General features: G+C 39.0%; 2 protein-coding genes across 3 annotated transcripts; one reads left to right on the top strand and one right to left on the bottom strand.

The window, feature by feature from the left end:
- Nucleotides 1-2180: 2180 nt before the first annotated feature.
- On the bottom strand, nt 2181-3295 carry LOC137971876 (uncharacterized). Its single transcript, XM_068818622.1, has 2 exons — nt 3176-3295; nt 2181-2603 (listed from the first exon to the last, which is right to left on the bottom strand). The coding sequence occupies exons 1-2, from the start codon at nt 3293-3295 to the stop codon at nt 2181-2183; spliced, it is 543 nt and encodes a 180-aa protein (XP_068674723.1).
- A 982-nt stretch (nt 3296-4277) lies between these two features.
- LOC137969974 (collagen triple helix repeat-containing protein 1-like) lies at nt 4278-12059 on the top strand. Of its 2 annotated transcripts, none has more exons than XM_068816401.1 (4): nt 4278-5357; nt 10102-10231; nt 10321-10662; nt 11547-12059. In XM_068816401.1, exons 2-4 carry the CDS (start codon nt 10118-10120, stop codon nt 11898-11900), a joined length of 810 nt encoding a protein of 269 aa, XP_068672502.1. In that variant the 5' UTR covers nt 4278-5357; nt 10102-10117; the 3' UTR covers nt 11901-12059. The 2 variants fall into 2 exon arrangements, with proteins under 2 accessions (XP_068672502.1, XP_068672503.1); XM_068816402.1 differs by lacking the exon at nt 4278-5357 and adding an exon at nt 9543-9569.
- Nucleotides 12060-13553: the final 1494 nt, after the last annotated feature.

Genomic DNA, 13553 nt, shown 5'->3' with positions numbered 1-13553 from the left:
AAGTAACCGTCAGCTTAATTTTTTTGAAATATATAACAGTAACTTTAGTAGCTTATGAGGGAATATTGATAGCAACAAAAGGAGGTAATTTAACACTTTACAAAGATATACAAGAAACAATGAAAACAAAAGAGAAAATATATACACTGTAAATGCATAAACCTAATACACATGTAAAACTTAAAGATACTTAAAGATACAGCTTTTTGCTGCTGATGTATTCTTTTAAGGATGGCTGAAGATCACGAATAAAAAGAATTTCTTTTATGGTACAATGTCGGTCAGACCTCTCGGTGGCTAGAATTCCAAAGTGGTCCCATTTTAAGTTGTGACTAGTTGAGATTACGTAATCAGCAATTAAGTAACTTAAGCAACGACAACGGCGCGGACGGCAACGAGAACGTCACAAATTTGCATATTTAGTGGGCAAAAACAATAGCTTTGCACGCCCTGTACGTGCGTTTTTCACTTTTGTCCATTTCTTTGCCGCTGTCTGCAAAACAAAAACGTGAAATAGCCAAATTTGAGGTTTTATCAAGAACGTCAGCACTTGAGGATAAATTTTCGTTTTTGAGGAACTACCACACTCTTGCCACAAGTAGTCACGAAGCGATTAAAATAACGCGAATTTATATTTTGAGATCACGTTCTCGTTGCCGTTGCTGTTGTTGTTGCTTAAGCTCCCTTTTGTTACTTAGCAACGCCTTGAAGTGTTCAGATTTTCGGTCATGTAGCCTACGCCTTGTTTTACCAATGTAATTCATTACAATCCCAGCAACTAGCTTTATAGATAACTTTGGACATAAGAGATCGAGCTAATCTGTCCTTATAGGGGAAAAAACGAATTGATGTTACGGGTACTATTAAAAAATGAAATAATTACTAATACAACATTTAAGCTGCGTAGCGATAACGTTACTGGTACGTGTTAACTGACGAGACGATGAGACGAAAAGGGCAACCCTGCTTGTAAACCTCGGGAAAGCCGTAGAGTACGCCATGAGTATGGAGTAAGATATATATGCTGGTAAGTGGTGTCGTTTATGATCTTTCCCTTGTTCAGTTTCCGAAGATATGCAATCAAATTAGGGAGGTGCCTGCTATTGTTATTGCGCATACGTTCTGCGCATCCCGAGACTCTCGGATTTCCTATGGGTGGTGTTTATTAATACAGGGATATTTTTACGCGGTTCAAACTATGCGGAGAAAGCAGAACTTAGCAAGTACTCTCGGTATCGAAAAAGAAAATTGGGGGTAATTAACTTTCAATTTGGAATAGAACAGCTGATGGCCACATCTGCTGTGTTTTTGTTTGAGATGCTAACTTTCTCGTATCTAATGTAGTAGTCAGTCACTGCAAAGACATAGTCTCCTGATGGCACTAAACCCATGAAATCAATTGAAATGTCTTGCCAAGGTCTTTGAGGCAATTCAGTCACTCAGGTGAAGAGGTTCGGGATTGCTCGGTCCACTCACAACTTGACACCCATGGCATGTTCTGCAAAATGCTTCAGCTTCTTTATCAAAACCTGGCCACCAGACCTTTATCGGCAAGCGTTGCTTCATTTTTACGATCTCTTGGTGTCCTTCATTGGCTAATTCAATTGCTTTTACACGTAGCCTCTTAGGTTCATTAACTCTGGTTCCTCGAAGTACAATGTTCCCAAAAAGACAAAGCTCTTCTCGGATTGGTTTGTTCTGTGCACAGATGGGAGTCTCCCAATTTCCCATCTTAATTAATGATCTGTCTTACATCTTTCAATTCTTTATTTACTGCAGACTCTCCTTCTATTTCTTCTTTAGTCATCGCTCGTGGCACTGCTGTATTGGTTACGAATCTGATGTATTCTTCTGCTACATTCCTAGGCTGTGGTTTTTCAGTCTTCGTGAGGCGTGTCAACGTATCTTCATTGTTCATTTACCCTGGCAAATACTTCACAGAGAATGAATATGGTTGTAACTGCAACACCCGTCGCTCAATTCTCCCTGAAGGCCTAGACCGCGCTGAGTAAATGAACTCCACAGGTTTGTGGTCCGTCCACAGTTCAAAATCCAACCCATAAAGATACACATGAAACTTCTGACAGGTCCATACATAACCTTACATGATTTGGCTTAGGTACAACCTCAAAATCCCACGGAGTTAAGCCATCAACCTTCTCAATGATGTCTACCTTTAATCATGCGTCACGTTTTCTCTCGATCTTTTCCTTTAAGCTAAATGCAGGCCGCCACAAAGGCTGTGCAACTGGCTGGATCTGCTGATCGATATGAAATTTCAGTTGAAAGTCCTTGAACTTTCCTATTCCTGTAAATATATTCTTGTATCTTCTGGTTATCTCACTGTAATCTGCCACAAGATTCAACGGGCCTTGAAATTTTAGGACTCCAAGCTCAATGGCTGATTCGCTTCCCAGTAAAGGTTCTTTTTGCCCTTTGGTAACGGTAAATTCAGCTGAAACACATTTGCTGCCTACTGTCAGATTTGGTATAAACGTTCCCATGACTTCAAGAGGTGTAACTGCACAGTAAGCATGCAGCTTCTTTGCATCCTTTCGTGACACGCAATATGTTGCTTCTTCAATAGCTCCCACAATGCTGTACTAATGACATTTGCACCTGCTCCAGAATCAATGATCATTTTCACTGGGATACCCCTAATGTATACTGTGATCTTCCCTCCAATGACGGCAAAGACATAATCGTCTTCTTCCTCCTGACAATCTTGAGCCTGCATGTACCGAACCCGGGATCTACGCGAAAATTTTGTAAATTTGGTTTTGCTTAAATTTGCAAACTGCCCCGGCTGAGAACATTTGGAGCACGTTTTTTCCCTGGCCGGACACTGGGGATCTTTGGCAAAATGACCACGCCTACCACAATGATAACACTCGACCCCTCCTTGCGGCGCATTATCTCGACCATTCCGTCCGGGAATTCTATCATTGACTCGATTTACTGATCCCTTTGGTAGACTCACACTCTAGGTCGACCTTTTGACTGCCTCACAATTCCAGGTAATTTCTTGTGAGTACTGAAGTGTGAGTGTCTGGCCGTTTTCCAGACGTTTCCGCCGTAACTCATTGGAACGACACTTTGAGATAATTTGATTCTGGATCTAAGCTTCCATTTGATCTCCACAATCGAACTGCTGTGCTTTCCGCCGCAGTCGTACTACAAACTGGTCAATTGCTTCATCTTCCCCTTGCACCATTTCTCTGAATAAATGTGGCTCGTGTGGAGTGTTCACTTGAGTGATCATGCGACGAAGTGTGGAGGAACGCATGATCGTCATTCTGATACTCCTTTGCACTCCCTGTATCACGCAGAACATTATAAATATCTTGTATATCTGATCCAACGCAATGAAGAAGCAATGATCACCTTTGCACTTTGTTATCATCTTTGTCGGGAATAAGAATGAAACCTTTTTCCCCCAAGTACAGTTCAAAACTATGAAGCCATCGCTTCCACTCAGTGCCCACACTACTCGGATCACTATTGGCATGAAATGGTTGAATTCCCCCAATATCCAAATCTCTCAAATTCATTTTCTGTCACGAACGTTATTTACACCCTAAAAAGCATCCTCGTTGCCAGTTGTAGAATTCAGTGGACGTTTGAACTAAACTCATCGAATATCCGCACGCTCTCCATTTACCCTTCATGTCAACTATCCCGAATATCTTAATCATGTAAGTTACATGAAATATCCCACAGATCTAGGTACTGTATTAAAAACGATCTTAAAATAGCAAGAAAGCATTGACACTTGTTGATTGTTACTAATATAGTAACAACTTCTCAGTGCTAACGTTTGAATTCATAGAGGGTTTTAGCTCCTGGACATACAATGCTTCTTTTATTTTACAACGATAACATGTTTTTCCTGATGCAATATCAAAATTGTCCCATTTGATGTTGTGTCCAGTCGTTGTGATATGGTCGGCGATAGCTGAATGGTGATCTTTCACCGCTTGTGTTAAAGTGTTCAGTTTTTCTGTCATTTAATCTTCGTTTAGTCTTTGCAATGTAGAAATAGGCACAGTCCCAGAAGCTTGCTTTCTATATGACTTTTGACATTTGAGAGCGATAATTCATACAAGTGGTCTTTGTGATGAAAAAGTGATTTTATCTTAAGTTACCATGGACGAAGAATGAGAGTTGTAGGCTTTTGACTTTTTTCATGACTTCATATTCTCTTTTTAGGACTTAAGACCCTAGCAAGTAATACGTCATCATTGCATAAATTGTTAAGTCTGAGTCAAAACAAAGTTGTATGAATTAATAGCTTTTCGCAATTTTACGTTTACTTGTCAACTGCAAAACAAAATTCAAGTGTCACAATGAAATGTTGGCTTGTATTTAAAAAAGCTAATTCCACACTGAGTTGGCGCGCTTTCTTTGTGGATTATCCTCGGTGGATGGGCAGCATTGACGAGAGAGTACAGCAATATTGGCGGGAATTGCACGCGTGCGAGTGTGTCGCCATGCCGATAGAAGAATTGGGATAAGTACTCTTCGCCGCTCGTAAAATTTTCCGTCGCGGGTTTCACCGTCCTTTCGTTACCACTAAATACGTCTAAAATAGAAAACAACGAAGGGTATTTCACATTCTTGGTTTTGATTCTCTTCGCCGAAAAGTAGCAATTACCTTCGGCAGGCGGAAATACGTTTGCTCACAAATGAGAATGAATAATATTCATGTTGGACATCTTAAAATGTTAAAATCCGATTGCGACACGCTCGATAAAACTATACGTCTTTCTGATTGAAACATCTTAGCGCTTTTTTTAATGAAAGTTAACTGAAAAGGAGACACCTACAAAACTGCTATTCACACAGTCTTTATCACTCTAAAACGAGTATAAATGGTCCTTCGACGTATCCAAAAAGGCACGAAATTCTAACCTGCTCGTGTTTATGAATAATTTTTAGTTCCAATTGAAGTTCTTTAGTTTTCTCGCTTTTTTGCCCTTTTTGGAGGCCTTGGGTGCCAATTTTGAAGGTTTCCCTGGCTGAAAATATGATCAAGAAAAGAACTGAAGGTGCAAAACGCGAATGCGTCTTCAAATTAAAAACGAAATATTCATCATTGACAAGTTAAGGGATATTTTCAACCAGGTTGACTATGGCTTAAAACGTTACGATTCAAAGACCCAAATATTCATTGTTTATTACGAAATCTCCATCGATTACCTTCGCTAGAATTATGCAAGAAGTAGACGATGTACAACGACAAAGAACAAAAGGAATGGAAGAGATATCTGAAGTCGGCGATGAAGCTTCGCATCTCAGTTTGGTATCAGTGGAAGTTGTCTCGTGTCTAATAGATTTGGGAGATGTAGTTCAGTCAGGTTCGTGTTTATGTTTACTTTTTTTTTTTCCAATTGTTACGGGAGTGCAGGGTTGGTGCTTTGATGAGAGAATTCATTCTCGACCACTGTGACTCGGGTTCCATTCTCAGACTCACATGGGGGCTTAGTTTGTCCACTCATATTTTAATGCGGGTATTTCGGGGCTTTTCCCTTTCGATTTACCATCGTTTGAAGCAGTCTGCTTTGCAATTAATTTTCTCACATTTCCCCAATTAAAAAAGCTTTTGTCCTCGGTCAGTTTAGCTGTAGACATTTTTTTTAATACAAGGGCAAGGATGTAGAATTTTGTATGGCTTCCCCCCAACATAGACCTTGTCACGGTGTCGTAAAAGAAATTAAGAACAAGAAGAAAAAAGTCTTGCGTTCCAGTGGTTCACTGTGCAATTATCCGCATTTGAATGACAAACATACAACACAATGCTTTACATAGCCTAACTTTTGAGAGTAAATATTTTTCCGAACTTTCGACTGACGGATAATGGGATGTTAATTCGCTTTACCTTCTGTCTTAAAATTAAATTTCCAAATCACTACAAAGTAAATACATATACGTACGTAGCAACATGAGATAAATGTATTCAACGAAAACCGCTTTTCTGCCAAAGACATATGTCATTTACTTAATTCATCAGTAAAGGATGATAATCGAAGCACGAAACCTGTAAAATCAACAGGCGAGCAATGAAACTTAAGCAATTGACCGGCCACAAACCAAATTGCAACCCGAGAGACAAAATCACGCCAATTATTGGAAAGAGCCGCAAGGTGAAAACGCAGATCAATGAAAGCGATTTCTAATAATCGAATCAAAGGGCTTGATCCTAGCATTACAGAGAGTATAAAACTATGCATATACCCGTATAATTCGTTTTCGGAAGATCGAGTCACAGTTGGTTATCGGCTCAGATTATCGCGGTAGGAAGGTTTATCAACACACCATAAAATTAACAAATCCACTCTTCTGCCACATTTCATTTCTATGAACGACAAATCCTTGAGTGTCTTCTCAAATCTCGGAAACTTTATCCTGCGAGGATTTCTTATTGTAAATCATCTCAATTTCAAATTTTCGACGGAAACACTGATTCATTTTGAAAATCGCAATGACGTTATTGTAAGCATACTAGCGTATTTTAATGCTTTGAATCACCTCCTTGCCTCTCCAAAGACAAGTGTGGCTCTTTTTATGATATTTTTGACGCTGTAACTAGCACAGTTTTCGATAGTCAGATTTCAAGAGAATAAACAAAATTAATATTTGAGGGGAAAGAGATTTGTGCTGATAAAATACAACCGGAACTTTATTTTACTTTAAAAATAGTTAATTTTGTCCTCTCTCTCAACAAAACAAATCGAGAAGGCAATAAAAAGTAGTGCGCGGTAATAAAATGCAAAATTTTCCACGACAAAGGAAGTACTTTCTCAAAAAGTATACAAGAATCGTCGAAGCTAAAATTCGGTAGTAAATAAAAATATATCCATCTCATTCATTAATTAAAATAGACGTTCTTATTTGAAAAAATGATTTTGTTCCGATTAGAAAGTCTTCAGATGAGATGAGAACATTTAACTTGATTCCTTCTTTGCGTACTAAACAATAATTATGGTAATAATCGGTTCATTGTAGAAACTGAGCCCAAGTCACTTATGCAAAATGGGGAGACTGTGGATCAAATCAAAGCGGATCATATGAACTCAGTATTATTTTGAAGCGGAAGAACAACCTCGTGCGATCATGAGTAGACGACTGGAACTTGAAACTCAACGCACACAAAAATCGCACTCAAGACATACGTATGCTGGGGGAATGTGAGCGCTCTGTCTATAACACAAGGGACGTCGTATTTAATAATTACATCATCAGCTGCTCTGAATCCGAATTGATCGTAAAATGGGAAGGAAAGTGTTTATTGCTTTGACTTTACTTCATTTTTACCACTTTTATTCTATATGTTGTCTATCGGAAAAGGGACCAATATAAAAAACATGATGTGAGAAAAACGTTCTAGATCTCCTCATCAGTTATCATTAATGCATTCACAAAACAGCGCAAAACAAGAAAAGCGTTCGAGTTGTGCCATCATGAGCAAATCTCAAGAGCAAAGATTTCAATATTCAAGTTTATCCCAAGTTCAGTTTTCCCATAAGAATTACTAAAAAACTGCGACGAAAAAACCGGGCCATGGAAGGGGTGAGTGTTCCTCCAATGGCTCGGTCACTGAACACTTTGTGTGCAAGTCTTCATTTCCCTTTGGCAACTCGTGAATGCCCTACGTTCAATTACAGAAAAAATAATTGTGGTGGGAGTTTCGCTGTTTATTAATTTCCCTGATTTTCAACTGCTAAACAACCCCTATCTGAGTCGTAGATTTTTCGGATCATTATCAGCATCCTTTTCTTTCCTGCGTCTCGCTAACAATTTTCCACCGATCTCAAACCGTGCACTCAACCATTACAGTATCGTCCAATGTTCACGAAATGTCAGAAGTGCAATTAGAACTAGTGTCACCGATTTTTCCAGAACGCTTCAGTTATACCAAAGATATTAAATTCAATAATTAAATGAGATAAATTCCCTCTTAACTCGTATAAAGTAGTGTTAAAGCAACATAAGAAAAGAACGTGTACCTCGTTTGGCACTTGAAGAACAAACAATTCCAACGGTACCTTAAGATGACCGTGAATATATGAAAATTTCTTATTTTAAAACTTATACAGCGACACAAATCCGGCATTGTCGAATACTCTTTAAACAGTCCAACCTTATCGACAAGTCGGTTTTTTGTTAACAGCAAACTTAATTAAACATAACAATAAAACGTTCTCTGGTTAAAAAGGAATCACCAGCTTTCGACTGCCAGGACCTACATCCCTCAATGAGTGAAAGCGAAATGAAAGGTGATACAAATAAAATTCGGAAAAAAGATGTGTGAAGATTACAAAGCGATCATGAAATTTACAAATATGAAAAGAATGTAGCACTGTCCAGGTCGGAGGACGCGGATTAGACTGTCCAAAAACAAGAGTAAGAGAAACAGATAGACGGTGAGTGATCACAAGTTCTCAGTAGCACTAGTTATATATAATTAAGTATCTCGTTTACTTAACTGCCTCGACTCGTTTGTCAACTGACGAGGTAAAGCGGCCAATATGGGAAGTTAGTTATTAGATGCCACCCTTTTTGATCTAATATGGTCATTAAATTTATTGATTTCTCTGTAACATTTCAACCTCTTTCGGAGCAATTAAAGTGAAGGCATACGAATCTAGTGCGAGCACTTCTAGGCTGTACTTATAAATTCAGTATGCTGTGCATTCAACAACACGCTGAGATATAAATATTCGTTCAGTAGCGGCCAAACTGTCGAGAATTTTCGTTGCCAAAAACACTGGAGATTCCTACCTGAAATGTTTTGTAAACGATTCGCAGGAGGGAAAATACAGTCCTTTCTGACACATCAGTCACTTATTAAAGACGTGGGTCAGTGATTTGCCAATTTAGCTCTCGGTAAGAGAAACTTAGTACGTTTCTGTAGGTTTATTTTTGCAATTTTTCGCACTAAAAGTTCAGCTAACAAATTCAAGGTAGGAAATTAATTGTTGGACGGGAAGAGGATACTATCAATTTCTGAGAGCTAAAATAATCAAGTTGCCATTGGTTAAATCAAACAAAGGTTACCCGTGTATACCAGTTTCCCCACTTTTACCCATATAGTATTCGACTATGCCTCAATCGATGAGAAGGCATGAAGAATACATATCTCAGTCGTACTAACCGAATTCGAGGTCTGTATTGTTAGTAACGGACCGAGATTTTTTCCGCTGATATGAGCTAGGGCCATGAATCAACGGGGAAAAGCAAGTAGTCGTAACTTTATTGCAGTTAGTGAGTAAAGTGAGATAAATGATTACAGGAAGGGGGAATATTCTTTAGCTATTATGCAAACAAAAAAAAACAGGAATGAAATTTAACGTTTTGTTTGACAGCTGAAACAATTCTGTTGATGGTAAAGGATAACTATTAATATTCTATCAACTAATGATTTAGCGGACTTGAAAAAGTGACAAGATAAGTCAACAGAAGAGATTATAAAATTCGTTCTCCAACAAATCTTGTTATCAACTCCTGACTTTGGAATTGTTACGCAGGAACTTGAACAAACACAAAGCGAGTTTCCTTTGCGAATTCAGGTATGGTCTTCTCCCCCATTTTTTCATTCCACAGCGGTAAAAGTAATAAGGTGTTTAGCGTCTTTTTCTCGGCTGGGAGAAAGACGAAGCTAAACAACATTTCTGTAGATATTGTTCTGGCAGATTAATTTAGATGAAAACATTGGTCAAACAAGTTCATCTAATGTACGCCAGTATTTTTCTCTTTTTATGTAAAAAAAATTGATCGCATTGTCTCTGAAGTAAGAGATTATACCAGTAGCTCGGTTAATTAAAAAAAGCGCAAATTTCTGGAATTATAAATGGCGGAGATAACTAACTAAGGGAAAAAATCCAGATGCAACTATTCCTTGTTTTGATAGACAACCGATTATTTTTTGCCGTAATGTTTAGCGAAACAAAAAGCGGAGTTGATTAACACTGCGCGATGGGGTGTGGAAATATCTAAATGAAAAGCAAAAGCTTTGCATTTAATTTTAACTTATTAAGGTCCTCACCTATATTTCATGGAAAAAAGTTACCAATTTTTGTTACTTTATTGTGTTCGTTACAGATCCCAGCGAAACGAAATGGTTCATTTTCGAAGTAATTCAACCCCGGCCTTGGTGTTTTCACTTGTGTTTGCGATCCTGAGTTACTTTGCTGCAGCGAACAACAAGAGCAGCCAACTACCCAACAATGCGGTGAGCAAAAAGTAAACCGCTGGTTCAGTATACCAAACTAAATAACTTGTTTTCTCAATTCTTCCTTTTTTTTCCTTTTAAACGAACAGCCTGCTTCCCTTTTCTATGGAGGCATTCCTGGAATGCATGGAAAGCCTGGGTCACCTGGGTTACCAGGCCGTGACGGAAGAGATGGTCGTGAAGGGGCCAAAGGAGACCAAGGACAACCCGGTAAGGCTGGACCCCAGGGACCTCGTGGGGTAGTGGGTCCTGATGGTGCGGATGGAAAGGATGGCGCAAAGGGAGAACGCGGTGTCCAGGGCCCTCCCGGCCAAAAAGGAGAGCGAGGAGAGAGTGGTGCAAGTGGAGCTCCAGGTGTGATGGCTTTTAAGAACTGGAAGGAGTGCGCCTGGAAAAACATTAACGATGGCAAAGATCATGGCCTGATTAAGGTGAGCAACAGATTATCTTTTTGGCAACAGAGAAGACATGTTTATATCGATGGTAAACAGTCGCTGAAGAAAGCGAAACACATAAGCACGTCATTTCCTGGAAGAGGTCATTTCTCGTGAAGTAAACAGATAAATTAATCTGCTTAATAGATATTAATTTCTTCTATTAAATAAAAAAAATGGATAGATTTAAGAGCTGAATATTTACTACAGAAAAAAAAAGGAAAATAATTCGAGGTAAAATCTTTGATTCATTTTGCCTGAAATTTAGAAGGATATGCTTTTCCTAAAACTTACACTTCAAGATTCATTTAGTGATCCCTTATTTTATCTTTTCTGGATTTTTTTTCTTATTGATTTGCACAATTATTTTTTTTTACAATTACTGCAAAATTCTTGCGCGCTCATTAGCTAATTTTTATTGTGAATAAGACAGACACATAAATTTATAATTTATGCGACATTGACGAGATATTGCATGAAATTGAAGTTTCCGCATTTTTGTCTCGTGTTCTTCTCGTGTTTTCACTTAATTTTGACCCCTCTGCCTTTTTGTTATTGTAAAAAACAAATTGATGTCAGTTTTTCATACGTCTGTCCTTTTATTGACAATGAATTTCGTCATAACATTGTCAACTGAGTAGTCTGCGGATCGACTCGGCTAACGCCTCGTGGATAAACAGCTACTTTGACAATGTTATGATCAATAACAGGACAGACGCATGAAAAACTGACATCAATTTGTTAAAGTACAACTGATAGTCATAATCGAATGGTAATTAAAAATAATAGTATAGTGATTTATACCGACTTCTGGGAGCTGAAATTATCTCTACTTTTATGGCCGCTCATACATTTAATATTAGACGATTTTTATTACACAGGATTGCGTGTTCACCAAGAACTTCTCTGATACAGCTCTTCATGTGGCCTGGACTGGTGGTTTTCGAGTTTCAGGCTGCACGAATTGCTGTAAACGCTGGTACTTCACTTTCAACGGTGCTGAATGCTCGGCTCCCCTCCCTGTTGATGGTATTGTGTACTTAGGCGGGGTAAAATCTCAAGATCCTTTTCGCGTCCGCCATATTGAAGGGCACTGTAACAACATTCACAAGGGAAAGGTGCGAGTGGGATTCTGGGTCGGCAATTGTCTTGGATTTGGAAATGCTGATGCGTACACAGGATATATTTCAGTGTCCCGGATCTTTGTCGAGGAAGTTCCTAAACCGCAAGCTTAGATAACAAAATCTAATCTTCAGTCCGGAAAAAGCTCTTTTAAGAGACATAATCTTTTAAATGTACAATTACGTATACATAATTTGGATAATGGCGACTTTTGTTTATTGGGGCTTCTTTTGATTGTAATAAACATTTTGCTGATTGGAAATAAAAGTTTCAACGCGACCAATACCTGCCTCTCAGTACAATGCTTATTACCTTGTCAGTCCTCTATATGTTTTTCTACATTCTTTTTCACAATGTGTTGTCAGGAGAGAATGGCACTTTTCCCACTCTTCAAAGTCAAACTTTTCGAATTCGTCAGCAAACGTGATACGTACCACAGCGGTCATTTTTTCAGATCATGCAGAACAGCAAAGCCACCAGGTCTGTTATTTCACAACATCATTACAACTGACCAAGCATATGTCTTTCTTAAAAAAAGAGGTATTAAAAGCAATGTGAACACACCAACTAAGTGTGGGCAACACTTCCCGCATGCGCACAACCATTTCATCAGTTAATTGGCAACCACGGACATGCGTGATGTGCTGGCTACACCGAGTTGGTGTTATGGTGTTTTCACCTTGCTTTTAATGCTTTTTTTCTTAACACATTCGCTCATTATAACCACACGCTAAAAGTACATTGGAAAAATATTATTGGAAGAAACCCATGTATATATGGATTATTGACCAAGCGTGAGGTCAAGATGGCTGGATATTGCCCAAGTTATTTTTTTGCGTGTTTATGGACCGAGACTAGGTCGAGGTCCATAAAAGTGCAAAAAAAGAACGAGGCCAATATCCAGCCATCTCGACCGAACAAGCTTAGTCAATAAAGGATTTATTACATGACTTAAAACACCAAAAAATGATCTTTGATCTTGCGGGACTAAGCGAGAAATCCCGAGCGGGCAAGATAGCTCCATCTTGCCCGCTCGGGTAGCCAATCACAGTGCGCGATTTGGTTCATCTTGCCCGCTCACGGAGCTAGTCATAGAATAAATATGACTCTTGCAGCTGCGTTTTGAACACGCTGCAGTTTAGTATGAGCCCAGTAGGGTAATCCGTATAAATGTGAATTACAATAGTCCAATCTGCTTGTGATGAAAGCCTGGATTAATTTCTCGACAGATTCTATGCTTAGACATTTTCTAACGCGTCTAATATTGTGTAGATGAAAGAAAAAAAAAAGCACTCCTACACGTTTTGGTTATGTTGAAGTTCAGGTTGAAATGGCAGTCAAACCAGGCCCACAAGTTTCTAAGGGGTTCCTTGCTCGGAGAGATGATGGATTTGCCAATAGTTAGAGTACCGCTTTTAGTTTTCTGTAGCTGCGCCTTCGTCCCAATGAGCATAAACTCAGTCTTGGAATCATTAATCATAAGGTTATTATTGACATCCAGTTGCGGATATCACAGAGGCACGCTTCCATTGCTAAAATGGCGGCGTCTTGATCAGAATCTTCATCTGGATTGAAAGCCAGTAGCATCGGCATAACTGTGCGCTGTTGGCAAGTGCTAGCTAATCACATCAAATAGCTCACTAATGTAAAGGAGGAACAGCATTGGGCCGAGACAGGAGCCCTGTGGCACACCAAACTTCAAATCAAAACTGTCTGACTTTTCACTGCCGATTACAAAACGCTGGGATCTATTCGACAGATGGGAT

This window comes from Montipora foliosa, chromosome 9 (genome assembly GCF_036669935.1).
Source record: "Montipora foliosa isolate CH-2021 chromosome 9, ASM3666993v2, whole genome shotgun sequence".
Lineage (NCBI taxonomy): Eukaryota > Metazoa > Cnidaria > Anthozoa > Scleractinia > Acroporidae > Montipora > Montipora foliosa.
Note: the sequence above shows the minus strand (reverse complement) of the source record. Positions and strands in the feature narration are given on the sequence as shown.

Bases quoted from the DNA above. Each gene is read 5' to 3' on its own strand.
- LOC137969974 (XM_068816401.1), top strand. From the start codon at position 10,118: ATGGTTCATTTTCGAAGTAATTCAACCCCGGCCTTGGTGTTTTCACTT. The intron at 10,232-10,320 runs GTGAGCAAAAAG...TTAAACGAACAG, and splicing joins GCCAACTACCCAACAATGCG to CCTGCTTCCCTTTTCTATGG. The intron at 10,663-11,546 runs GTGAGCAACAGA...TTTATTACACAG, and splicing joins AAGATCATGGCCTGATTAAG to GATTGCGTGTTCACCAAGAA.
- LOC137971876 (XM_068818622.1), bottom strand. From the start codon at position 3,295: ATGACGATCATGCGTTCCTCCACACTTCGTCGCATGATCACTCAAGTG. The intron at 2,604-3,175 runs GTACGACTGCGG...AAATGTCATTAG, and splicing joins AAGCAATTGACCAGTTTGTA to TACAGCATTGTGGGAGCTAT.